Source organism: Oncorhynchus nerka, linkage group LG3, assembly GCF_034236695.1.
Source record: "Oncorhynchus nerka isolate Pitt River linkage group LG3, Oner_Uvic_2.0, whole genome shotgun sequence".
In the NCBI taxonomy this organism is placed as follows: domain Eukaryota; kingdom Metazoa; phylum Chordata; class Actinopteri; order Salmoniformes; family Salmonidae; genus Oncorhynchus; species Oncorhynchus nerka.
In genome coordinates this window covers 20,939,501-20,966,853 of record NC_088398.1, presented here as the reverse complement: position 1 = coordinate 20,966,853, position 27,353 = coordinate 20,939,501, and the positions used below count along the sequence as shown (strand labels likewise).

Here is a 27,353-nt window from a genome sequence, read left to right as displayed (position 1 = left end):
GATTTCACTAGGAGGCCAATGGTGACTTTAAAACAGTTAAAGTTTAATGGCTGTGACAGAACTGAGGACGGATCAACAACATTGTAGTTACTCCACAATAGTGCTGAGCGATTGGTGCTTTTTTAGGTCGTTTTGGTTTGATTATATAAAAATAATCACGTCTTGATTATTTTGGTTGAATAAAACAATGAATAAAAGTCCCATGATGGTAGTGGACTGTCTATTACTGCTTATCATTTATTCACATGACTTTAATAATATTTCAGTTATATTACATTTGTTTTATGGCTTTATTTAATTCGAAGTCCTCATCTCTGTAGAGCTGCTGTCTGACAAAATCCCAATTTGTTTTAGTTCTTCAAAGGCATACTTTTATGACTCCTGTATTTTCAGGTAGAGATAGAAAGCAGCTGTTGCTTCGCTAGTTATGTCCAATCACGATCAAATATTTGTGTCTCTTCTGTAGCAGGTGTAAAAGAAAGACCGGAAAAGTAGATGTGCAATGGATTATGGTCATTGTAGTTAATTACCACATTTTAAGTTCCAAAATATGTAAATATTTGTCTGCTGGAAACTACAACTCACTACTACATCGCACAGTTCAGGCTGGATCAGATTTATCTCTAGAGAAACTGCAATGTGCGCATTGAGCTCACAGGGAAAAATGGATTTCAAATAATTGAACCAACAACACGATTAGTTCTTTTAAAAAACAAAAAATAACTTGTATTTAATTTCTCAGCACTACTCCCCTATACTAAACTAAATGGCAGAGTGAAAAGAAGGATGACTATATAGAATACAAATATTCCAAAACATGCATCCTGTTTACAAAAAGGCACTAAAGTAAAACTGTAAAGAAATTAACTTTATGTCCTGAATTCGAAGCATTATGTTTGGGGCAAATCCAACAACACATCACTGAGTACCGCTCTTCATATTTTCAAGCATGGTGGTGGCTGCATCCTGTTATGGGTATGCTGGTATTCAGCAAGGACTATTGAGTTATTTAGGATAAAAGAAACAGAATAGAGCTAAGCACAGGCAAAATCCTAGAGGAAAACCTGCTTCAGTTTGCTTTCCAACAGACACTGGTAGAGAAATTCACCTTTTAGCAGGACAATAACATAAAACAATGCCAAATATACACTGGAGCTGCTTACCAAGATAACATTGAATGTCAGTTACAGTTTTGACTTAAATCAGCTTATCTATGGCAAGACTTGAAAAGGGCTGTCTATCAATGATCAACAACCAACTTGACAGAGCTTAAAGAATAAACTAATAAAATGTGCAAATATTGTACAATCCAGGTGTGCAAGGCTCTTAGAGACCTACCCAGAAAGACTCACGGATGTAATCGCTGCCAAAAGTGATTCTAACATGTATTGACTCGGTGTGAATACTTTACGGAAATAAATGAGCAAACGTTTCTAAAAACGTGGGGTATACCATTTGGGGTATTGTGTGTGGATGGGTGAGATTATTTACTCCATTTTGAATTCAGGCACAAAATGTGGAATAAGTCAAGGGGTATGAATACTTTCTGAAGGCACTGTACATAGTTTGTCAAATGGATTATAGAACCATTTGTATGGGGAATTAGAATTTCAGCTCTACACCATCATGCATTCATGTTGGCTACATTTCTGACACAGTATTTATCCATTATCAAAGGTTACATAGTTTCAAGTGAGCCGTTTGGGCCTCAAGACTTGAACAGATGCCATGCCATTAGCCTAGTTTGAATAACTGTCATGTTTCCAGACATCACTTATGTAGCCTAGTTCTTATTTCCCTTTCTCTAAATGATGCATGTAATATTCTGGGAAGCAGCCCTTTCTCTAAATGTTTCACCCAACATGGTGTTACTGTTAGGGGTACGACAAGGCGATTTCACCCTCCGTTTTGAACTTTGACCTGTCTGTCTTCCTCCCTCAGTGTGACCCTATCCCTGGAGGCAAAGCTCCAGCTGCTACACAGCTACATGACTGTCACCTGGCTGCCCCTGCCCTGTGAGGTATCTTTCGTGTTCTCATTCGCTAAGGGGGAATCCTAACTCTTAACACACTTCCCTCAGTCATGCATTGATGTCAATGGGAGATTGTGACCATTTGAGTTGTCGGTTTGGATTCAGCCCTGGTTGCAGATCATTTTGTAACAATAGCATACATGAACAACCCCTCTAAATTGTTCGTGAATGTGAAGCTTAGATCATATGTTACCTACCTGGTTACGTTTTTAGCATGTTGTAATGGATGGTTAAATTGAAATGAAGATATTTATATATATATATATATATATATGCTATTTACTGTGTTACATAACTGTGTGGGTTTCTGTTATTATGTGGGTTGTAATTATCTGTTTTGTTCTAGTCGGCAGTCATTCCCTCTGCTTCACAAACCCCATGTTGAAAACAAACCACCCATAAAATGACCTCACACTAAATGGTTTGAGGGGCCTTTTCGTGCATTCCAATCTAATGCTGGGAGTTAGAAAGAATATCAACCTCATGGCAATTTCACCGTTAACCTCTAGTGAGAAGTAGCAATAGACGGATCGCTGTTGAAGAGCTGAGGTATTCTGACTTTCCAATAAAAACGAGGACTTTGGTGTTACAACTCTTCGGTTGTCATGGTTATGGGGCTTGGCAGAGAGGACTGTTTTGATAACTGTCCATTGTGTGAACTAGTGCCATCATTATCTTCATTGTAGGTCCCACCCTCCAATTATAGCATGTATATTTTCCTATAGAATCTATAGAAATGGTAAAGAAGCTTTCTGAACCGAGTCATCTGCACCTCTCACTCCTGCTCTTAATCTCTCTGTTGCTCTCTGCATCACACACTCACACCCGCTCCCTGTTTCTTTTTTATTTCTCTATAATTCATCATCGGTGTGTCTGTTCTTTCAGCAGGCACCTTTGGCTCAGCCCGAGTCCCCCACCGCCTCTGCAGGAGAGGACGCCCGCACCCCTCCCGACTCAGGAGAATCCGACAAGGAGTCGGTCAGCAGCAGCTCCAACGGTGAGGCAATGACGACAGCAGGGGCTGCCAGCGCAGGTGGAGGTGTGTCGACTAAGAACAGCTCCTCCTCCTCCAGCTCGTCCAGTAACAGCTCGGCAACATTGACGACGGGTACGGGGGGAAAGGAAAAGCCCAAGAAGGAGAAAGACAAAGACAAGAAAAGGGCTGACTCTGTGGCCAACAAGCTGGGCAGCTTTGGCAAGAGCCTGGGCAGCAAGCTTAAAAAGAACGTGGGCGGGCTGATGACTGGGAAGAATGCAGGAGGTGGCGGGGCCAAGCAGGAGGGCACAGAGAAGAAGAAAAGTTCGCTGAGGGGGCGGAAGGGCAGCAAGGACAGCTCGCCTTCGGCCCACGCCTCTGAGGACTCTGGGAAGGGCTCGCCGTCGTCGGGCAGTGAGCGTCAGAATGGCACGGGCGGTGGCAGCAGCGAGAGTGACCCGTATAAGTACAGTGCCGACGTGAAGGCGAGCCTGAGCATCCTGCGGGCGGCCATGCAGGGCGAGAGGAAGTTCATCTTCGCTGGCCTGCTCATCACCAGCAACCGCCAGCCCTTCCAGGAGGAGATGATCCAGCGCTACCTGTCTGATGCTGAGGAGCGCTTCCGGGTAGAGCAGGAGCAGCAGCGGAGAGAGGCAGAGCGGAAAGGAAGCACCAACGGCATCCAGCAGCCCAAGAAGGAGGCAACGGCAGGCACAGAGGTGGGCTACCACACCTATGAACCGAAAGAGGAGCCGGCTGAGAGCTCACCTCCCAACTTCAGCCACCTCAAGTCGTCCTCATTCAACCCCTCACTCTACTCCGGCGTGGTGCCCATCCCCCGGCCAACCTTCATGGATCAGCCGCCCTCCCCGGCCCCACTCACTCAGCACCCACACATGCACGGCTACATGGAGACGCGGCGCCAGCTTGCAGGTGGCTCCCCAGCCTCGTCTTATCCCGGGCTGCCTTCCTATGCCACCCTCCCCCGCCACTGCCCCATGGCGCAGGGCCCCCTCACCCCCAGTACCACCCCCCGCAGGCACCGGTACCCCTCAGCCCCTTTCGCCTCATCCCCTCTTTCGCACCCTCATACCTCCCCGAGCACGACCCTCCAGACTACCCCACCTCAGAGCCTGTAGGCGGGGGCTACACTAACGGATTCCGGGACTTGCGCGCTGCCCTGGATGTTCCTCGCAGCGGGCCTCTCCCGGTCAGACACTACTCCCTGGGCAGCGCAGGAGGCCTGTCCAGCCGCTGCCGGACGCCCAGCTGCAACTACTATGGACACCCCGAGACGGGCAACTACTGCTCCTGCTGCTACCGAGAGGAGCTGAAGAGGACGGAGCCAGCCATCCACAGGTTCTGAACAGATGGACTGACCAGAACTGGCTTTGTGGCCACCAACCACAAGGAAACTGATGGATGAGGTTTCTTGCTATAGGACGATACAGAGCCTGGCCCTCTTATCGCATCACTTCCTTCTCTAAAGGCAACACTGTGTGTGGAGAGCGTCCTGGACAGGATCAGTGCAGTGACTTCAGAGACTGGAGAGAAAGGGGCTGTGGCTGCGGCGAGCTTTAGACAATAGGACTGTGCACATCTCTTACATTTGTTGTGGCTCTTATGCAGGCTGTATGTGTGTGTGTGTGTGTGTGTGTGTGTGTGTGTGTGTGTGAGTGAGAACTGCAGGCTCTCCTCCACTTTGTCCCCTTGTCGCCTTGCAGCTGTGTCCTCCTGGTGGAGAGAATGTATACGGCAGGCGATACACGCACACTGACATTCACATTACACACACAAACTAACACTGCACAAGCACAACCAGAAACTTCTTGATTATCACTCTTCTCCATATGTGGAGACGACCTGTATTTGGCCCTGTAAATTGGTGGTATTAACATACGAATCAACCCTTCAATGTCTTGTTAGTCTTTTCAACCAGAGGGTTAGAGATGTATGCAGACAGACTAGCCCAGGGCATTACTGTTACCGGGTGCTCATGTATGACTTGGGAATGAACAGTGCTCTTTCCTGATGAGTAGTTGGGTTTCTTTTGCGTTGGTCCTCGCTCTTGTAATGCAAATTGAAACTACAGTATTATGTTACAGTGGTTGCTGTTCTGGCTTCAATGGTGCTGCTAATGTTCCAGAATGCAACAGACCTCTATTCAAGTTCATCTCAAATATAACAAGCAAAACAGATAGTCCTATCCACCCTTAAGATGCCTTTTATGGCAAAGTAGCCATCCAATCTAAATTCACCACTGTGTCCAGATGTCAGTCAAGTCCATTTTTATACATCTACCATTTTTAGATGTCTCCCAGTATCAATTATAGTGGTAGATATTCCCGAATGGCTAATATACAGTTTTTAATAAGGTTGCTAGAATCTTACTGTTCCTGGCTTGTTTTTGTCATTTTATATCCATCATGAAAATGAGGCATTTCAATAATATGCTGGTACATTTATGGTCATCCAACACTACTAAACCGGCATTCAAAACCAACTCCCCTCGCATTTTCAGCTCAAGACCTCAAGGTAATCAGTACATGCTAAACTGATGAACGTTCACATTTTGGTTGAAAAAGACACTGTCCATTGTAACTCTGCTTCTCTTGTGGCTGAGAAAGGTAACAGGTATTTTATGGAATCTTGTCCATAGGGCTGTGTTACTTTAGTCTAAATATGAATAACTTTTTGTGAATACCTACTTATGGCAAACTCCAAATTCCTGACATGGACACCCCATTGATACGATTAAAAACAAGTTGGATTATTTAACCCAACTCCCCTTCAAGTCCTAATTGAGGGCATTGTGTTGATTCCAAACAAGTGACTGACCCCCGTCGCTTAACCTCTCTGCACAAATTCAAGCACTTTCCTAATGTCCGTAGACATTTTGTTACTGTTTTGAAGGTATCTGACTGTTATGTTGTCCTTAGGTCATGTCAGAACTGTAGACACTGCACCTCTACTTGCAGGAAGGCAGATGCATGGGCTAGAACCCCTTGGCTAAGGATTCAGTTACCATGGGAACAGCTTTTTGGTGCCAGTGTTGTGGTTTAACTCTATTTCCTAGTTGCCTTTTTCAGTCTCTTGTCCTTGTGGCATTACAATCTTGTTTGTATGTTTTACAAAATGTGCATCAGGTGTACAATACTCGTTTTTGCTGCAGTTTCTCTTCTGGTATTTTTGTACCCTACTCAGTGTAAAGCCCCTGTTTTTAAATATTTTCATTTTGCACCCAGACATGGAGTCATGTTCGAAGATCATAACAAAGTGATTTAGAGATCAAATGTAAAATATAAATAAATAATAATTCTGGAGTTTGGAACATATCACATTTTTTAGATACCGTTTTGGTCTCGTGTTACACTCAATGATTTGCAGATTAGGAATTGATTTGTTTTTCTCATCACCAATGTATTAACACTTTCTCATCCAAGCTGTGTTATTACCAATGAGCCATGTAAAATCATGAGGAAGACTAATCTTCCTGACTCTATAAACGTCTTTTCACTTGAAGCACAATAGCGAGAGAATAATCTGTATGCAATTCACTGCCTTGCCCAATGGATGGCGCTCTTGTATTTGTATTCAATGTTCCTGGAAGTTTCCATGCTCGACTTAACCAAAAATACAAAAGAGAACAATTTATGGGTACTAAGATTTGAGTTTATTTAAAAAAATAAAATTTGCCAAGTGTTTGAGGGACTCTTTTTAAGTAACATTTGTCTTTTGAGAGGCAGTTCAAACATGCGGCTCAAAATAGTCACCCTTCAAGGGAATGCTCCGTGACTTTGAGGTGGCATGTGCATCTTGAATTGGAACCAACCATTCCCCACAATACCATTAAGCTATATCCCAAACAATATTTCTGTGTGACGTGTGTGTGTGTGTGTGTGGGGGGGGGGGGGGGGGGGGGTGCGCGTGTTTGTGCGCTTACACTGTATGAAACCATTTTGCAACAAAAAATTGCAGCTCATAAGGCACAAACAGGTCATCTTTAATGACAAGATGATGGCTAACTAAGAAATGGGTTTATGCGTGCTTTCTCCTCTCCTTCCAATGTAATAATATTTGCTTACATCAACATTTTTTTTTTTTTTAACAATTGGATGGCTTACAGACAACATCTTGAACATTTGACTTAGACTGCAAACATTTTTGTATAAAAAACAAATGACTGAGGTTGTATATGTTCAAGTTATTTTTGTAAACCCAAAGTTTTACAATGTTTTTAAATCTATATTGACGGATGCTAAAATTAGTGGAAGATAAGCTTATAACCTGGGTTTATGGAGGAGTCAGTATTCACCAAAATGGACAGTTTGGCTGTCAAGGTTGATCACAAAAGAGCCTCCTAAACTCAAAGGTTTCTCATTAGCAAACTAGTTTCCTTCTTGCTGACCTGACGATATGATTTGAGAATATATATTTATAGTGAGAATCTTTTTTTTCCAGAAGCTTCCTTTTGGAATGTTTAGTTGAGAAACGTTTAGTATGTTCTTTCTTACGTGTCAAGCAGACTGGCTTTTATTTGTTTGTATTTTAATTTTAATTTTCTTTTTTTTTCTCACCACCAAGCCATGCAATGCTAACACATTACAGCAATGATTCAATAGTTGATTGTTGGTGTTTTCAACCTATACTCTTGCTGCAATCCCTCTCTCTCGGAATAAGATGGCTTTGAATTTGTTTTACTAAGTAACTGACCCATTATTTTTCTATTGTACATTTTCTCTCATTTCTATGGGACAGAATAGTCATCAGCAACATGAACATGGGATACTTTAGTTGCATGGGACTGGAACTGTTGCATGTAAATGACTATCCATTTAACCAAATTTGTGCATTATTTTGAGCTGATTTTTTTATTTCATCTTTTCATGTTTGGAGAGGAGAGGCTGTGACAGTGCAATCTGGATGGAAAGAACATCTGATTTAATTTTTAACATTTTTTTTTTTTGTTGCACTGTTTGAATAAATTCTCATTGTATTTCAACAACATGGTGGAAATCCCAAACGTTTTACTGTTTTTGACTTTTGGGGGGGGGGGGGATTTACAAATGTATGGTAGGTATTCCAGAGATGTACAGAAAAGGGATTCTGTTTTTCAATGTGCTCATTGGATGTACAATAATGTTGGATGAAAGGTGAGAATTGGTATTATCTTGATCTAAGGATGATGTAATTGTGACACCGTTGATTTTTTTTTTTTTTTGACCAAATGACAACAGATTTTAGTTCTGGGTTAACTGAGATTACATTGTAGATTAATCTATGTACAAATTGACTCTAACATCTAATGCCAGCCAGTGGATATAAATGTAAAACTATTGGATTATATTGTCCAATTATCAGTTGTGTTGAAACACTCAAATCAACCATGCAAGAGAGACTTAACAGCAAAAGATGTTTTTACATATTAGAAACAACTTATCACAGCGTTACACATTAGAAGTAACTTTCACCCAGATGATGCAGCCGACACTGTCTGAAGCTGTTCTGTATTAGAGAAATTGGAGACCCTTATTTAATATTGAATAGGGTCCCATGTGGTCGAACGAGGTTTGGATTTATAGCTCGATCACAAGGACACGGTCTCCCCACCTGGCTGTTAGGAGGGACAGACTGTACTTCATCCATTTGGAATTTCTATTTGCTCATCGAAAGGAATTTATGCAGTACATTCCCGCTGGAATATTCTTCCAATAGCATCTGTCTGCATTACTGCAGTACTACCTTTCTACATTGTCAGTTCCGATGACAGAGCAGCCATTTATCAAAGGATCAACTGCAGGTACTGTATCACTCATCCATCACTTGCCTTTGTTAAGACTAATAAGACTAACGCCTACAGATGGGTACCTTTTTTTTTTTAAATGTAGGGCTTTTATTTTGTATGTAGTTGTATGCTGGTTGAAACTACTGGTAATTTATGTAGATTTTGAAGTATTGTTTTTATTGCTTCTGTGCTCTTTAAGCTTAGTCATCCTCTTGGCTTTTTCTTATGTTTACATCGTTGCTTCCATTCTTGTTTGAAATTCTCAAGGTAGGCGAGAAGTTGAACACTTAGTGACAATGCCATTTTACAGAATACTACAAATGCAGCATCCAACTCATTCTGCATTAGTAACATGGGTATAATGATTTACAACTATTTTACAAGCATGTATGATCCTGTAAAATGTTATAATGCGGCTGATGTGAAGTATCTATATGAGTTAATGGGACTAGACTGATTGTCTATGATATCACGTTTTTATTTCAGGTGGTTTTCGACATTTCAGCGAATCAGTTTGTCAATTACAAATGACAATGTAGCATTGGAGGCAAAACACTTGTATTTAGAAATATATGTGCATCTGTGTATAGGCCTGTATTCCACAACTTATTAATTGGCCCATTTGAACCATCACCATTTCCATAAAACTAGGCTTACTTCAAAAGCTCTACATACGGTCACCTTTCCTAAACCCCAAATTCAAAATGTCACCACTGCGTTCTTCATAGTCCTGAAGAACTGAACTGCTTTAGTCCCAGTGCTCTTGACACCTCATTCAACTAACCAAGACCTTAATTACCTGAATAAGGTGTTACCACAGTGCAGGAAGGAACGGAACATGCACACCTTGTGGCTTAATTTGCAGGACCATTAGTGAAGAACAAACTACTGATAAAACAAAAAAATGGATTCCTATTAGATGCTTTTTACACTGCTGGCCCTTTAAGAGGCTCTACTGCACTTGCTTTTTTCACTGGTGTGTGTCGTTTTAACTATGGTGAGGGGAAACAACAAATGGAACGCAAAAGGGACAAGCAGAGGTATACATTTCATCCCCTTACCAGTGACTGACAACCTATAAGCAAATATTCCTGACAGGCGGTACATTTATGCGGGGCGTGCTCTACACAGTAGCGTACAGACATGGATGCTTTCGCCAATGATAAACGTGAAAGAAACTAAATTAGTTTGTAATTCAGAGACCACATCTGTTCTCGAAACCGGTGATGCATGGACTCGCTGACATTCGAAGAAAGTGGACCGTTTCTTATGTTTTCCTGGAAAAGACATGGAGCGATTAAAGGTATTTTTCTTCTCGCCATCGGAAAAAAAACGTAAATTAACTAAAGTCTGATAGCTTACTTTCTGTAGTTCGTGCCGAGAGAGTTGGATATTGGACGTCAAAATGTTAACGGGATCCAAAACCACGTTCAAAGTGAGACAAATGGTTCCAGATATAAAGGTAGGCTTTCGACGCAATGTTTTAATATTCTGTTTCATTTTCTTCATATCCTGAAATGTAGCTTGCCCTGGCTTAACTTTTTAGGTACCAATGAGAATAATAAACTGAAATACTTTGTTCGATCATTGGTGGACTATATACACAGAGGTAGAGTGTAGATTCCACCTAGATATTTTGCTGTTCAGAATGGTTAGTTACATTGTCGAATTAGTTGGACACGTTGTATCGAATTCTATGAAACATTTTAAGACTGTATTACTTGTGGAAACCTACATTCCACATACAGAATGCCTTTTATTCTTACTGTCTGCGACTGAGGGAGTTGTTTTCCTTTTATGTAGCAACAAATACAAGCTGTTCATCGTAGCATTCTTTGTTTTATGTACAATGTTTCTAGATGGTAGAGGCAGGCAGCACGTGTGCACTGAGTTTTGCCTTCTTGGATTGTATGAATTATTATCCATACCAAATGATGGCATGTGCTATGAATGTCCATTTTTTTGGAGCTGATGGACTAAACCAAAACTTAAACACTACAGGCACATAGTGTACAGTTGCATACTGTACAGTATTATATGAGAAGAATGAGATGTGGGAATATGAATTTACTTCAGCAAGTGCGATTAGGCTATATATCTAAGACCTTGGATCATCATGCATAGAGCGATGCCTGTTTTCTTAAACCACTCATAACTACTTTTCAGCAGCACCTCATGTGATTCTAAGCTTGGGTGGCCAGGAAGCAATCATCCAGGAAGCTGCTATCATCACACAGTGTATCACTAAAGGTGTGTGTGTATATATATATAATGAACCGCAGAGAGCCCTGTGGTTTCTTAACATTCATTTCTGAGATCTTTCATGTGTTGTGGCCTTTGTTGTTGCACACTACACATTGTGGTGTAGCTCTGGATGGGTCTGTCTACACTGTTGATGCCTTCAACTCTGTTATACCACCACAGAGGGATCAACCTTTTACCTACAGTTTGGCAGTCAACGTGCTTTGTCACGCCCGTCTTTGGAGAAGTCTTGGTAAATCTGCATCGCTGCCTTCTTTACAAGAGAGACAACAGTTTTGGACGTCATTACATGGAAGACTGTGTCTATGTGAGCACATTCGGGGCGAGGGACATGTCTATGAGCCCAATACAATTAAAACCAATTTAAATCGAAGAACCTTGGGGAAAATGGGTGGACTGATTATTACAGTGATGGTTTATGTCATAGCCTAGATATTCTTTGGAATTGTAAATGTTATGCTCGTGCGCCCTGTGCTGCTTAGCTCTTCCTCCATGGTTATTTTGAGAAGCCGCAGGGGGAAACAATAAAAGATGCCTCAACTCCAACCTCAGGCATTTCTGCTCACGTGGAGTTGGTGGTGATTAGTGCAACATCTTGCCGTTGCCATGGAAACGACAGCCTGAGGAGCAGGATGTTTTGAATTTGATTATGAATATAAGTGCCTATCAGAGACGGAAGTTTATTTTAGCCATCTTAAATAGACGTTTGCAATGTGGCTGTAGAGAAACACATGGTGATGTCCTGAAAATTATACACCTCCACATTCTGGTTTCACTTCCACTGACGTGTTGAGGTTTAGAAACGCACTGAATAGAAATGAGGAATGAGTTGTCTATGGACCTGAAACCTTTGTCGCTCTCATTTTGTATTTAGTAAGTAGGCTACAGCACCCCAATACTGAACTAAATTACATTTGTGGAATAGTGTTGTAACTTGTATGTAGGCTATTTACAGTAATACCAAATTAGTTACCATTGAGAAATTACATAAGGTTAAGAAAAGTTCTGCCATTCATTTCACATCACATGCAGACTGATTGGGTTATAAGGAGGTTTGCATGTTACTTTTCATAATTACACTCCAGGCTGGTTGTTTTCTCACACTGTCTTTCCCCTACCCTGAATTGTTCACATGCTGGCTCCTCGGCTAGCTAGAACATACGTCTATGGGCTGGAATCTGGAAGCAGTCAGTCAGCCACACAACACAATGCAAGTGCCACAGTAGTGAAAATGTAAGAGGCGGGGCTCAGCTCTATTCAGAGTGGCTAGAGATCCAGGAGGGCTCATAAAAGAGAGCCAAAATGGTATTCACACACACCCAGTCCCATAGGGCCAAGACCTCAGATCCTGAAACAAGCTATGGAACTGGCGGTGCTTCCCATGCAGAAACTGAACAAAAACAATGCCGCCTCTCATTAGTAAACATGATGTAGGCTTGTCTTCAAGGGTGTATTGATCGTCCATTGGGTGATTATTAACCGATACTGCTATCCCCCAGGGAAAGCGTAAAACAAGGATAGTAGCCTATTTCTGTCCATTTTAAGTGTCTAGATTGTTTTGGGCAACACCCAATGTGGGAGTTGTATGTTTATGAGTTGCACACATGTTAAACAAGAGTTTAAAACATGAGTTCAAACATTTTTGTTAAACAAGACAAATAGACAAACTTAAGCAACATACTGACACATGCACATGCACAGTGACAAATAGACAAACTTAAGCAACGTACAAACTGACACACACCCTATACAAACACGACAAACTTACAACGTTTACTTCGGACTAGGTTATACACAGTTGAATGGAGAGGGATATAGAAGAGGATTAGAATACAAAATGTCCCACCATGAACAACTCATTTCGACTATCGTTAAGGGCAGTTAACGAGTGATTGTTGCAGACCAAGTCTATACGGAGGTCGTTATAATGATATAAGGCCAAGACACCATAGGCATTACAGTGAGGGGATAAAAGTATTTGATCCCCTGCTGATTTTGTACGTTTGCCCACTGACAAAGAAATGATCAGTCTATAATTTTAATGGTAGGTTTATTTGAACAGTGAGAGACAGAATAACAACAACAAAATCCAGAAAAACGCATGTCAAAAATGTTATAAATTGATTTGCATTTTAATGAGGGAAATAAGTATTTGATCCCCTGCAAAACATGACTTAGTACTTGGTGGCAAAACCCTTGTTGGAAATCACAGAGGTCTGGCATTTCTTGTAGTTGGCCACCAGATTTGCACACATCTCAGGTGTGATTTTGTCCCACTCCTCTTTGCAGATCTTCTCCAAGTCATTAAGGTTTCGAGGCTGACGTTTGGCAACTCGAACCTTCAGCTCCCTCCACAGATTTTCTATGGGATTAAGGTCTGGAGACTGGCTAGGCCACTCCAGGACCTTAATGTGCTTCTTCTCGAGCCACTCTTTTGTTGCCTTGGCTGTGTGTTATGGGTCATTGTCATGCTGGAATACCCATCCACGACCCATTTTCAATGCCCTGGCTGAGGGAAGGAGGTTCTCACCCAAGATTTGACGGTACATGGCCCCGTCCATCGTCCCTTTGATGCGGTGAATTTGTCCTGTCACCTTAGCAGAAAAACACCCGCAAAGCATAATGTTTCCACCTCCATGTTTGACGGTGGGGATGGTGTTCTTGGGGTCATAGGCAGCATTCCTCCTCCTCCAAACACTGTGAGTTGAGTTGATGCCAAAAAGCTCAATTTTGGTCTCATCTGACCACAACACTTTCACCAAGTTGTCCTCTGAATCATTCAGATGTTCATTGGCAAACTTCAGACGGGCATGTATATGTGCTTTCTTGAGCAGGGGGACCTTGCGGGCGCTGCAGGATTTCAGTCCTTCACGGCGTAGTGTGTTACCAATTGTTTTCTAGGTGACTATGGTCCCAGCTGCCTTGAGATCATTGACAAGATCCTCCCATGTAGTTCTGGGCTGATTCCTCACCATTCTCATGATCATTGCAACTCCACGAGGTGACATCTTGCATGAAGCCCCAGGCCGAGGGAGATTGACAGTTATTTTGTGTTTCTTCCATTTGCCTATAATCGCACCAACTGTTGTCACCTACTCACCAAGATGCTTGGCGATGGTCTTGTAGCCCATTCCAGCCTTGTGTAGTAGGTCTACAATCTTGTCCCTGACATCCTTGGAGAGCTCTTTGGTCTTGGCCATGGTGGAGAGTTTGTAATCTGATTGATTGATTGCTTCTGTGGACAGGTGTCTTTTATACAGGTAACAAGCTGAGATTAGGAGCACACTCTTAAAGGGAGTGCTCCTAATCTCAGCTCGTTACCTGTATAAAAGACACCTGGGAGCCAGAAGTCTTTCTGGTTGAGAGGGGGTCGAATACTTATTTCCCTCATTAAAATGCAAATCAATTTATAACATTTTTGACATGCGTTTTTCTGGATTTGATTTGTTATCCTGTCTCTCACTGTTCAAATAAACCTACCATTAAAATTATTGACGGATCATTTCTTTGTCAGTGGGCAAACATACAAAATCAGCAGGGGATCAAATACTTTTTTCCCTCACTGTACGACAAATAGTCCCTCTACCTTAATTTATATGGAGGGTAGTGGGCACATTAGATTCCACAGGGAGAGTTATAGTACTGCTTCTGCAGGCTGTAGAGTAAGCTAGTGGTTCAAAGCTGCATTTGAAGCAGGGCAAGTGGATAATGGCATATGAATTCACGATTCATTAAAAACATTCATATTTTCTCCTATATGTTTAAATCACTTTCCTTCCTTGTTTGTTGTACATTCCGAGGTGGAATTCTCAGTAGTCTATTCCATTGTGGGTTCTCTTTCGTTGTTTTGTCTTTGGGGTTTTGTTCTCTCTGTATAATAAAGTGTGTGATGTGACTATGTTGTAGGAAATGTATTGCACTGTCGTAGATGCTCCTTGAAAGCAGAAGAAAGAGGCGGCATTAAAGCAAAGCCACGACTCACGGCTAGACAGAAACGGTTTTGGGTTTCAGGACGACTTTTGTCTGGTTTATGTTTCAGGGGTTGCTCCAAATGGGGCAAGAGGTAAAAACACTTCAAAGTGAATCCATGATTAGAGAAAAGACCCCACATCCTTGTTTATATTTTTAGAGCCCCTACGACAATGCCATAAACCTGCTTATTGATAATTGACAATACCACATGAACCGACAGGCTAACCTCCCTCTACAGCAGCACCACATGTTAAAACAATGTGTTGTAATGATCTAACTAGTAAAAATGTAACTACCAGAGCTACACACAGGCCCCTTGTTGTGCTTGTTGGCGAGGGACGTTGTTCAACCCTACAGTGTGAGGTTTATGTGGTGTTGGACTGCCACTTTCCTCCCTCCGGTAAAGTTTGGTCTATTTCAGGGCAGAGGAGGTATGTTCTCCTCTGTAGAAGAAGTCTGGTCGCAGTAGCAAGGGGAAGCCATGAGCAATGGAAACTGCAATGGGCCTTGGCTGCACTCCCTGAGGAGAAAGGGAGGGAGGGAAAGAGTTGATTGAGTAGTACACACGCAGAAGCCAGATACTTAAGGCAGAGTCAAGGAGTGAAACATCAGCAGAAACAGAGCCTGGACATGTGGTTATTCATTTTGGGGGGTGAATTGGATTTGGGACTCTAATTTGGGATTTTTCCTCTCCTTCACTGATTTAGGATTCCAGTCATTTTAATCTAGACAACTTCACCTCGCCCTTCTCTCCTATTGGGGCGGCAAGGTAGCCTAGTGGTTAGAGCATGGAACGGAAAGGGTGCAAGTTCAAATCCCCGAGCTGACAAAGTACAAATCTGTTGTTCTGCCCCTGAACAAGGCAGTTAACCCACTGTTTCTAGACCCTCGTTGAAAATAAGAATTTGTTCTTAACTGACTTGCCTCGTGCAGTTCCTCTTCCTGTTATGACACATTTTGTTGTAGTTTATTTGATGGGATCTATTCTTCCTCAGCCTCCAATGTAGTTTTAGCTGGTGGAGCAGTTTGGAGAATTTCTGCTGTTGGAATCCAAATATGTTTACTGAACTTTCGGAATATAACACAACCCCAAGGCACAGACACAGCGTTTGTTAATATTGGTTGATACAAGGATCTGAGTTTCAGATAAAAAAAAAAAATAAAACAAGATTTAAATATCTAAATAAGTTCTGAAAAAGAGCAAGGAATGCAGAATGTTTTAGTTATAAATGGGGAATTGGTGCTGAAACAATGGATAAACATATGACTTGAAAAGCCAGATGAAAACAAAAATGAACAATGGTCTGCTGGCAAGCAGAAACCAAGAACCTTGTAAAGTTTTACTGTTCTCCCTTGTAATTTAAAAACAGGCTTGTTTTTCCACCATTCCCTTCTGCTAACTCAGGTCTTGGGAGGAGGATTGAGTCAATAAAATTGGTGTTACAATAACCCTGTCCAGGATGTCTTGGTATGACCCAGGACTTCATCTTCTGTTTTGAGAAAGTAAGGATTGTTAGCCCGTTTCTGAGGTATTTGTTAGGGGGGGTTGGCAGTTTGGGGTTGGGGTTTCTCTCACACTAACTGCAGCCAATGAATTTGGAAAATTGATTAACCACATGACTTCACTTGAGAATTGGCACTTGCTTTCCGAGGCAAGAATTTAAAAGCTGTGAGTTTTGATGATGGGAAAGAAGCTGAAAACCAAATGATGCTAGCATCATGCTAATGTTAGTGGAGTGCTCGTGAGTTTAGGCCTCTTGATATGGTCGGTTGGGCATATGCGTTTCACAGACAAGGCAAACAGCTACGCTATGAATGAGTGGAACTTACAACCTTTTGATGGAGCAACGGTTATCTTTGTTTTAACGCTCTCGTGAGGTTTTAGCCACTGTCAATCTAAAGTTAACCAGAAGAGTGCCATACGTTTTCATTAGCATGTTAGCACGCAGTTCACTTCACCACTACATTGTGTGTGTCACAAGAGTTATAGTAGCCTAAGAGTATTTGTCACACATTATAGTAAGTTGTTTTTAGTTCGTTCTACCAAGAAATATGTGACTAAACTGGCGCAAAAATGTAACATGGTTGTGAATAGCGGCCTTGTAGGCAGTGAAGAATTGCTGAGTGAGCAGTCAGTACCATAAAGATTCATTGTATACTTTGACCTCAGTCCAAAGCAATCTCCATGTTTCTATACTGGACCACCTGAGTGGTCATTACCAGAACAAACAGTTCCTTTTTCAATGCCTAGGCCTATGTCTTGTGCATTGTGTGATTTCTACCCTGTGTAAATGGTCTTCTGTGGGGGGTGGGAGCTCAGGCTAAATGGGCCCATATGTTCTAGCAGCTAGCCAGTAGTCCGGTAATAGCAACCTGTGGTTCTATGGGATTGGATTATGCCGCTAGCAGAACAGCCTGGAGTACTTCGAGACCCCATCAAATCATACAGTACAGAGCAAAACAACTAATAAAACATGGAAACTGAGAGTCAACATGGAGCATTGTGGGATTGGCTATGGTTTTGGGGAATGTGGTCAATAAGAAGATCTTGAGTTGAAGCAAAATCACATGAGTGTTTGTTCTCTAATTATTTTTTGAAAGGTTGCAGTAATAACACCAGGTCTGTTTTCTGTTTCCCCCCCCCCCCCCCCCCCGCAGGAGAGGATGCTGAGTCACAGTGGTGTCAACGCACGGGGGAGAGATGTGTTTGGACTGCGCTGCTTACCAGGTAAGTCCCAGACTGCAGAGCGCTGATGAATATGATGCTATTTCCATGTCAGAAATACAGTAGCCATACGCATATCATAACATGTGGGTCTGAAAACAGTGTCAGCCACATCTCTTTAGGCAAGTCCATCTTTTGAAACTGCACCCATCTATATCTCTTGTTTTCTTACTAAATCCTAGTGCTAAGCTACTGTAATGTAGCCTCTGTGAGAACAGTGTGTCTGTGTGCTGTGGAGAGCAGTGCTGTAGGCCTCTGCCCCTGGTCATAATCTCAGTTTCAGCAGCACGCCGCGCGGCATGAGCTTTCCAACAGGAATGTTGGCAGGCCAGGGCCCCTCCAGTGCCATGCTAATCTCTACCGTTTCATATCAGCAGTTATTCACAGCACCTCTGTGGGAGCAGTGTGTGTGTTTCCTTGTCCCTTTCACTTTCAGCTCTCACTTCCACCTTGTACCGCTGACCTAGACACAGCCCTCCCCGTCCCTCCTCTCTCACTTTCCACTTCATTCACTTTTTCTGTCTGATTCAGAAACTGTTTTTATCTCATTCTTTCCAGACTTTCCCAGTCTGTCTGAGGATCACTATGGTCCCATTCTGAGTTTTTATTTTATTTTTATCGTGTGACTGTGACATGCTGTCCGTCCGTCTGTCTGTCTGTCTTTCTTTCTCTCCGGCTCTCACATCCCTCTTCTTCCCTTTCTCTGACCAATTTTCTATGTCATGGAAGATTTGAAACACAGCTGGTCATGGAAACCTGCCTCACATTAAGGCAGAAAGGCTTCATTCGAATGGGAAACACTGTCATAGTTTCTGCAAAGGAATTCTCTCATGTTGGAAACTGACTTTCGGCTCTGAAAAATGTGCTACACACACTTTCAGAGGCACCACGCAGGGGAATGGGGAATCTGTGGAAGCAAACTGGGTGAAAGGGCTCACGTTGCAGCATCCCACAGACGGTCAGAACAGTCCCAGGCCTCAGTGTACTGTATACTATACAACCCTGCTTGCCATTCATCACATTCTCAGATAACACTCAGACACAGGACAGGGGAAACCAGAACAGGCTCCAGGGGGTGAATGGGTCAGGGCAGCACAAACAGCTCTGGGTGGATAGATAGATAGATCGTGTACCTTTTGAATGTGAGGGGCCTGAGGACCCTCCTCTGAGGACCCTCCTCAGAGCATAACCACAATCCCCTGATCCATGTGCTTATGTTACACAGGATTTGGGTTGGTGTCAAGCATTGGACTGTCACTGCTGGCCTTGCTGAGTGCCAAGAGAAGAGCAGGTCAATATCTCTGAAGAATATACAATTGTATGCTTTATGAGCTCAGTTTGGATAGCACACTACCTAAAGAAGTAGCGAAGAGCTCTGTGCATTCTGTGTGTGTGTGCATGTGTATACATGTTTTCCTACATTATCACGACCACAAGGAAAACAAGAAACATTTTGAAAAGTCAAAACTTTTTTCATGTCCTGAATTGAGTTAAAATGCTATTTTAGGCTTAAGTGCTAGGTTTTGGGGTTGAAGCTAGGGTTATATTTAGGGTTAGGGAGAATAGGATTTTTGAATGGGAATACATTTCTATTCCCCAAAACGTCCTGTAAATTCAGGAAAACAAAGCTGTGTGTTGTTTCATCAGACGTCTCATGACACTGCTCTGGTACAACCGATTTGTCTTGTTCTCTCCCATCGGTTAATAGAGGGTCAGAAACGTCTGCTCTGCACACACATAGGAACAAAATGGAGAACAAATGTGGTTGGACACAAATGAAATTGAAAATGGAGCATTTGGTTCATATCACATGCAGCTGTGTTCTCTCTGGCCGATTTCTCAGGTTTTTCAATCCACTGGCAGAACACCAATGGACAAAGAGAAAGATGGCCACAGGGGGGATTTTCCAGTGTTTATGTGTGTTTGCATGAAAGTGTCTGTGCATGTGTATGTGTTTGTCTGCGTGCATATGTGAGTCTGTGTGTACATGTGTTTTTGTGTGCGAGAGAGGGTTAGAAAGAGAGAGCGACAAAGGCACTTGAGAGTTGTGTGTGTGTGGTGGGGGTGGGGCCTGCACTCTGTAGGACGACAGTAAAACTGTTTAAACTGTTAAATGACCAGTGTCGTCTCATAAACAGCTTCACTGTATACAGAGTATTGAGTGACTCAATCCTCAGCTTCCCATGCTGTGGGAATGTAAACTACCTGCAGACTCTCCAGTCCAGATCTCAAACCAGAAACAGACACTTCCTGTCCCCTCTCCCACATCTGTGAGCCACAATGCCTGAGAAATGTCTTCAACACTGTTGCACCCACGGAGCCATTAAAAGGAGCATGTGAATCTCACTGAGCCTGATTGGCCACAGACTAACAGGCAATCCTAGAAACAAGGGCCCATTTGTGTTTACAACCTAAATTGTCCATAGGGCGCCTGGTTCAAGAGTTTAATTTGTAGCTATATGTCCGAGACTTTAGAAAGGGAATACTTGTGCTGAGGTTTTGTGACTTTGATCCGGAGTCGTGAGACCGAAATCGGCGTAAACGTAGCCTAATCTCAGTGCCTTGCTTGATTCCAGTCTTCAGCTCACACACCCCAACGATCTTGTGGCTTCGCTGAGGGACCCTTTGAAGATTTCTTTGTAGCTTTTGCCAGGCTTTGGTGTTAATCTTGCGCAATGGGCGAAGTATTGGAGTGTTAGCTGTGATGACCGTGATTACAGCCACACTTCCCTTTCTTATAGGATAAACAAGCATTTGATGTGTTAAATGAAGATTTCCTGTTATTCTCTTTTTATGCAATTCGGTATCCCTGAAAATCTTCTCTTAACCGAGGTTGAGGTCTAATCTGAGGAGGTTGAGCTGTACCAAAAATTGTATGCTTTGTGCAGTTATGTTTTTGACTTATTAATTTTTTGTTTTCCTTAAATGTTATTTTGAAGGAATTCAGTTGTTCCTTAAAATTAGTTTTGAAGGAATTCAGCCCTGTTAACAACCCACCAAATGCTTTTTATTGTTCTAAAAACTGAAAATTAAAACATTCTCTCCACTATGATGGTGTCTGGCCCAACACTTCCCTTGCAAGAGACAAAAAGGCCATGTTACCCCTCTACTCTCTCCTGGACTCTGTTGCCATGGAAACCCAAGTCTAGCTGGCAAAGGCTTTGTTTTGCTGCCAGGGAGCATTACAAATGTGCTGTCTCACTGCTGTGTGAAAGAAGGTGTGTCTGTGTGCTCAGTGTGTTTTAGATGTGAGAAAGCTGTATGGGTGAATGTGCTTGTTTTTGGAAGCTTTGTTCTTAGAGTTCTGGAATCTAATTTTTTTTTTCAAGCATGAACAAAATATTACAAACCGATTTCAAAATATGTTGCATAAATTCATCATTCCCAACAAAGCATTTAAACACATTTATGGCGTAATAACATGGTAATAGACTAATATTGATAGCTGTAGAGCCCGAGCTGTATCAATCTGGAAAATATATTGGCCTTGTATCCCATGAGACTAGACAAGAGCAGGTTAAGTTGCAAGTTTTATTGACATAAAAAAGGCTCTGTAAATATGCACCAATGCATCCCTGCCCAGAAGGGAAGTCATGCATTTGGATTGGAAAATGCATCTGAAGTGTAATGAGGATACATAAGTACAGTATATTGATGCGATAAAGTTGGAGACTGAGATGGAAGTAGTATATAAGTAGTATATATAGTATATGACTGGCGTTGATACATGCAGCTTCATTTAAGGCCAAAACACTACAGTGAGAAAAGGCAAGGGACTGTCCATGAATCTAAATAGGAAAATGAATTAATTGACACAGACATGCCTCTGTTATCATGCTGCTTTTTGTATTTGCGACAATGTTTGCACTGATATCAACAATTGTGATGACGGAATGATTCCTCACTTGCTTTAAATATGTTTGAGTAGCACTAGCATTTGGACAGCTTTCACTGCCATGGTATTATCGCCACCCCTCCCTTCTAGTAGCTCTTCAACTTTTTCTGGAGTTAAGTGTCTGATTTCCTCACCGCCCCAAAATCACAGCAAATCTTCAGAGACAGGGTTACAATGTTCCTTATACATCTGAAGGAAATAGATTTGATATTTTGTGAGAGTTGTTCCAGCTCAGCTTCTCTTATCCAGAGCTTACCCACCTCCTGCCCCAGTCTCTTCAGGAGCAGTTCAACCCGACTCACTTCAGCCTCCTCCTGGGCTCTGATCGACTCCTTCACCTCAGAGCACCTTCTCTCAATGGAGTGGATCGGCTCAGTAAACCTCCTCTCACTGTCCTCTGCTGCTGCCTGTGCAGAGCTCTCGAGGGACGCCGTAGCTCCTCTGAGCTCTTCTATCTCCCATGTCTTCTCTTTTCTCTTCAGTTGGAATGTTTCCCACCGTATTTTCACCTGAATTTCTTTCACACTCCTTTCTGCTTCAGCTGAGACTCTATCGTGGCCTTTGTGTTCATCTACGCAGATAACAGAAACATTGCTGTTCTTCGAAGTACTCGTCCAGCAGTTTGTTATGACGAGAGCAGACCTTCTCCTGCAGTTTTGGCAAGGCTTTGACTAGTGTGTTTATCTTAGATGCAGAAGATTCATAGTGATGCTGGAGGGCAGTCCTACAGTAGCTGGCCATACACACCAGACAGGAAATATCCGCTTTGTGGTTTCTCCCCGGGCAGACGTCACAATGCATATCTCCGGGTCTAGCGTAAAAGGAAACACTTTGGAATTCTCTGTTCAGTTTCTCCACCATATCAGCCAGGATGGTCTTTCTGTTTAGAAAATGCCTTGGGATAAAGGTCTGTCTGCACTGGGGGCTGCTGTAGACCACCTTCTCATCATCCTGATCCCAGTAGCTCTCAATACGGTCCTTACAGTAGCTGTGTCCCTAGGCAGTCACTGGATCTTTCAGTAGATCCAGACCTGATCGGACAGGAGAATTGGTCCTTCTCTACTGAGACATTAGCAGCTGCCATTTTGATACAGACCGATAGATACGTAGACAGACTGAGCTAAACTATTTGTATGAAGGTAAAGAAATAGATACTAATTCAGAGAGTTGAATGTTGCGTGCCGTTTTAGAGAGAAAATTAGTGTGAGTACCTTTTCAGTGATTTTGATTTTATCACAAGCTGATGTATTGTGATTGCAGATCAAAGTACATGAGAGATGTCTTATATGTAAGGGCTGTTATTTACAACATAGCTAAATGTTATGTACACTAGAACTGTCATCACATTCGTTGCACACACAGTATTTTATCATGTGTAAGTGAAATGTCAATGTGATCGGAAATATGAGGCGAATGCCAAGCTGGACCCGGATGCCAGGCAACTACATCTGTTTGACTCAATCGTTCAGTGGCTGACATAGCTGAGAAAATAGCACCTCCCAGACCCTTGATAAACTTCATGCAGAAGTTTACTTTCATTCACATTTCTGTTATACATAACATTCAACATTACCATCTCCCTTCCCTCAAACACACAATCATTCTGGTATTTTGCACAATTTATCACTTTACCTTGGTATACTCAGTCTTGACGATGAAACCCTCATGATGTTCTAAAATGGTCTACTTTTTTTATTGTTTTCAATATTTTTGCACATTTAAAACCCTCTGTGGACAATAAAATTGTTGTATTCTATTCAGTAAGCTAGAGCCTAAACCCTCTGTCTGTGTTTCCCAGGAGAGTGTGTGCTGCAGAGGGCTGTGTTGGTGAGGAAGAAGCTAACTGCCAAGGACGGGGGTGGATGGCTGTCTGGCACTCTCTTCTGTACCCACTTCAGAGTAGCCTTTGTGCCTCAGGACAGCCCCAAACCTGACGTGAGTGCTGGACTAGCTCTGAGTATGGACTGTTGAAGGACAGCTCACCTGGTATCGTAGTAGGAAAGTAGTAATGATGCCCTAGTATTGCTAGAAGAAGGCTTGTGGGCATAATCATCATCATCACAATCAACAACATCATATAAAATGTTTTCAGACCATCCATTCATTGGTGTAAAAAAATCCTGATCAGACAAACTGACCTATATTTGAACCATCCCTCTAACCCTCATTATGTAGGACAACGCAGACCCTGTGCTCCTGGGGGATCATGACGTGGCCCTGGCCTCCATTGAGAAGGTTGTAGCTGGTAAGGCTTCTTCTACAACTCTACTAGGCTGTAGTGCCTAGTCATTTGTGCTATGAGAGCCACGAGATGTACTTGTAAAAAAAATATGATGAAATAATAAACAATCGTAATATCTTAAACCCAATTCAAGTCTGGGCTTGACACAGGAAGCTTTAGCTGTGAACCATCAGTGGTGTACTGTGTTCTGTGTACCTGGGTTTTGACTGTAAGATGGTTGTGCAACCTCTGTGCTGCAGTGGGCCCATCCCGGACCAAGCTGGTGACGGCCAGCTCCTCTCTGAAGTTCACTCCTGAGGAGCTGGTGTTGTACTGCCGGGACCTGCGTGTTCTCTGCTTCCTCTTCGACCGCCTCACCCCCGACACACAGGCTGTGGAGGTAGTGTGTCTGTGTGTTTGTGTGTGTGCGTGTGTGTGTGTGCATGTGAGTGTGTGTGTGTGTGTGTGTGCGTGTGTGAGTGAGTGCTGGCGTGTATACAGTGCACTCAGAAAGTATTCAGACCCCTTGATTTTTTTTCCACATTTTGTTACATTACAGCCTTGTTCTAAAACTCCTCATCAATCTACACACAATACCCCGAATTGACGAAGCAAAACCAGGTTTTTAAAATGGAAATATCACATTTACATAAGTATTCAGACCCTTTACTCAGTACTTTGTTGAAGCAGCTTTGGCAGCGATTACAGACTCTGGTCTTCTTGGGTATGACACTACAAGCTTGGCACCTGTATTTGGGGAGTTTCTCCCATTCTTGTCTGCAGATCCTCTCAAGCTTTGTCAGGTTGGATGGGGAGCATCGCTGCAGAGCTATTTTCAGATCTCTCAAGAGATGTTTGATCGGGTTCAAGTCCGGGCTCTGGCTGGGCCACTCAAGGACATTCAGAGACTTGTCCCGAAGATACTCCTGTGTTGTCTTGGCTATGTGCTTAGGGTCGTTGTCCTGTTGGAAGGTGAACCTTCACCCTAGTCTGAAGTCCTGAGCGCTCTGCAGTAGGGCAGAGGAGGTCACGAAATTTAGTCATCCAGTGATTGTCAAGCAAATAACTGCCGTTTCACGGTAATTTACTGTTAATTAACATAAACACATTTAGCAACTCCGGGTTTCCACACAGCCTACAAGCCACTGATACATCTACATTTTATGAAGTCTAATAAATCCATGTAATATAGCCTACTCCTTCACAATAAATCCATGTATTATGTTAGGTTCTGATCTGGCTATGCCATATGGCTGTGGGCTACGCTAGTTCATTTAGCAGACAATAGTTGCTTAGAATTCCGTGCCATTAATTTATATTAATTTATAGTATGAAGAATACAATTGAACAAAGCTGAATAAAATAGAAAGGATATTTTCTCCAAACTATTTGAGGAACTGCGCACATGCAGCTATTCTGTGTTGAGCGGTTAACAAAGAAATTGGTACTCTTATATGCCTAATTTAGAGTTATTCATTTAACTTCAGTTGTTCTACAAATGTTGGGCTATATATTTAGAATTTTTAAAAATTGTAAGGCTACCTGACTCGACTCTAATGATGATTTGAAAAATGTTGCTTGAAAGGCATGAGCTCTGCTTTGTTTTTTGCTCAGGCTGTACACACTTCATCAGTCTCTCATTCAATTTGACAAGCACCAGAATTTCCCAGAGGCATCCCCTTTGTGTGGCCGTAATGCCCCCTAAAGAAATCCATGCCTTTTGCAGCCAGTGGTTGTTGTGCTCTTGGGCTAAATATAATAATTCGAATCCCCTTCTCCCTGAGTGCTGCAAGTTCCGTAGCACCTCTCACTCACATTTCTCTCCACACATGATCGGGTCTTCCTCACAGGCTACAAGTGAAGACAGACACAACGGGGACGCAACTGAGGGCGTCCTTATCCAATTCCGAGTTCCATATTGAAGATATTGAAAGAATTGTCCACATTTACGTTTCATCAGCCAACAAGATGAGTAGGCCTAACGAACAGCAAAAGCATTAGCCTATGTCAATCTACTATCCCCCATAGTACAAAAGTTGACCTATTCTGTGAGAGAAATAAATATTCCAAACATAGTCTTGGACAGTTGTGGGATGCGATAGATCCCAAATTAATACAACCACTAGCATCAAAAAATGCTTTTTTATGCAATGAGGCTGACGCAACAGATCAGAACGTTTAGCTTAAAATGTTGATAAACTATTATTTATAAGTGCAGAAATGTGCACATGGCAGTAGGCTATAAGCGGGAATGTTCCATTAGCGGGAAAACACCATTATCAAAAGTCACAGCAAATGTGATTATGCATGTAATGCTTTTATTATAAAGGTACATTTTTATGGTGGAAATTATCTTCCCCAAACGTGACTCTCACGCACTGCTTATGTATGCCAGTTAGGCTCTACACCCTTTGTAAAGCAGATTAATGTGCTTAATTTTAAGATGTTATTTGGCACAAACCTTTTCAAAACATATAGGCCTATGGGCTAAACTACATGAGGTGTGTGACTATGATTTGAAAAAGTTTAAAATAAAGGCTTTGTTTCTTGCTGTCACCTGCTCCCTCTCCGTCCTCTAGGTCACCAGGCTGCTCATTATGGCGCAAACCTGTCACCATCATTACGTGCACCTGTGTGTCATCAGACTCACCTGGACTCAGGCTCCCCTGCTTCCACCGGTTCGTCAGGCTCTCATGCCTCAGCCGGATCACCAGTCTGGCAGGTTCCCGCGTCCCAGCCTGTAACAAGTTCCCGCGCATCAGCAGGGGTGACCGGTCCGCTCCTAATACCCGGGATCGTTCCTTTGGTTGGCGTCCTGCGGCTGGCGCTGAACACGCCGGGGAGGGGTACCGTCACGTATGCTCTCTCTCCGGCGCTCTAGGTCGCCATGCTCTCGCATCTCAGCCAGACTGACAGGTTTCCCGCACCTCAGCAGAGGTGACTGGTCCGCTCCTGATCCCCGGGATCGTCATTTAGGTTAGCGTCCTGCGGCTGGAGCTGCGCGTTAGAAAGGGGGTATTGTCATGTGCTCCCTCTCCGGCCTCTGGGTCACTAGGCTGCTCATTATGGCGCACACCTGCGTGTCGTCAGACTCACCTGGACTCCATCACCTCCCTGATTACCTTCCCTATGGTTTCTTCCCTGGGCGTCAAGTTTTCTGTTTCAGTTTCATGTCTGTGCATTGTTTGTGTTTTGGAGTATGTTATGTTTATTTATTTAAACACTCATTCCCTGAACTTGCTTCCCGACTCTCAGTGCACACGTTACACTTGCCTTAAGCTGGGCATCATTCACAAGTGATAATATATAATTCACAAGTGTTATTATTGGCTAATATTGTCACTCATCAGACAATTCTTGATTTTAATCCTGTCATTACATATATGTGTGAAATTTGTTTTGATTTCGAATGGATCATTATCTCGAAACAGTGGCAAGGGAAAAAATACATGTAATCTATGCACTTAAATAGTGAAGGGAGCAGC

General features: G+C 42.7%; 1 protein-coding gene and 1 pseudogene across 2 annotated transcripts in view; both read left to right on the top strand.

Annotated features, from left to right (window-relative positions):
* LOC115104233 (OTU domain-containing protein 7B-like) overlaps positions 1 to 8,013 on the top strand; it is a 35,917-nt pseudogene extending 27,904 nt beyond the window's left edge.
* Positions 8,014 to 9,781: 1,768 nt separating this feature from the next.
* The window catches only part of LOC115104226 (myotubularin-related protein 11-like), a 32,814-nt gene continuing 15,242 nt past the window's right edge, over positions 9,782 to 27,353 (top strand). Inside the window, exons 1-6 of one of the 2 annotated variants that reach the window (XM_029625530.2) lie at positions 9,782 to 10,255; positions 10,960 to 11,043; positions 17,686 to 17,755; positions 23,446 to 23,582; positions 23,823 to 23,892; positions 24,129 to 24,268. In XM_029625530.2, coding sequence (XP_029481390.2) covers positions 17,692 to 17,755; positions 23,446 to 23,582; positions 23,823 to 23,892; positions 24,129 to 24,268 — 411 coding nt within the window. In that variant the 5' untranslated portion in view covers positions 9,782 to 10,255; positions 10,960 to 11,043; positions 17,686 to 17,691. The remainder of the gene's footprint in view (positions 10,256 to 10,959; positions 11,044 to 17,685; positions 17,756 to 23,445; positions 23,583 to 23,822; positions 23,893 to 24,128; positions 24,269 to 27,353) is intronic. The other variant, XM_029625520.2, reaches the window with a different exon arrangement.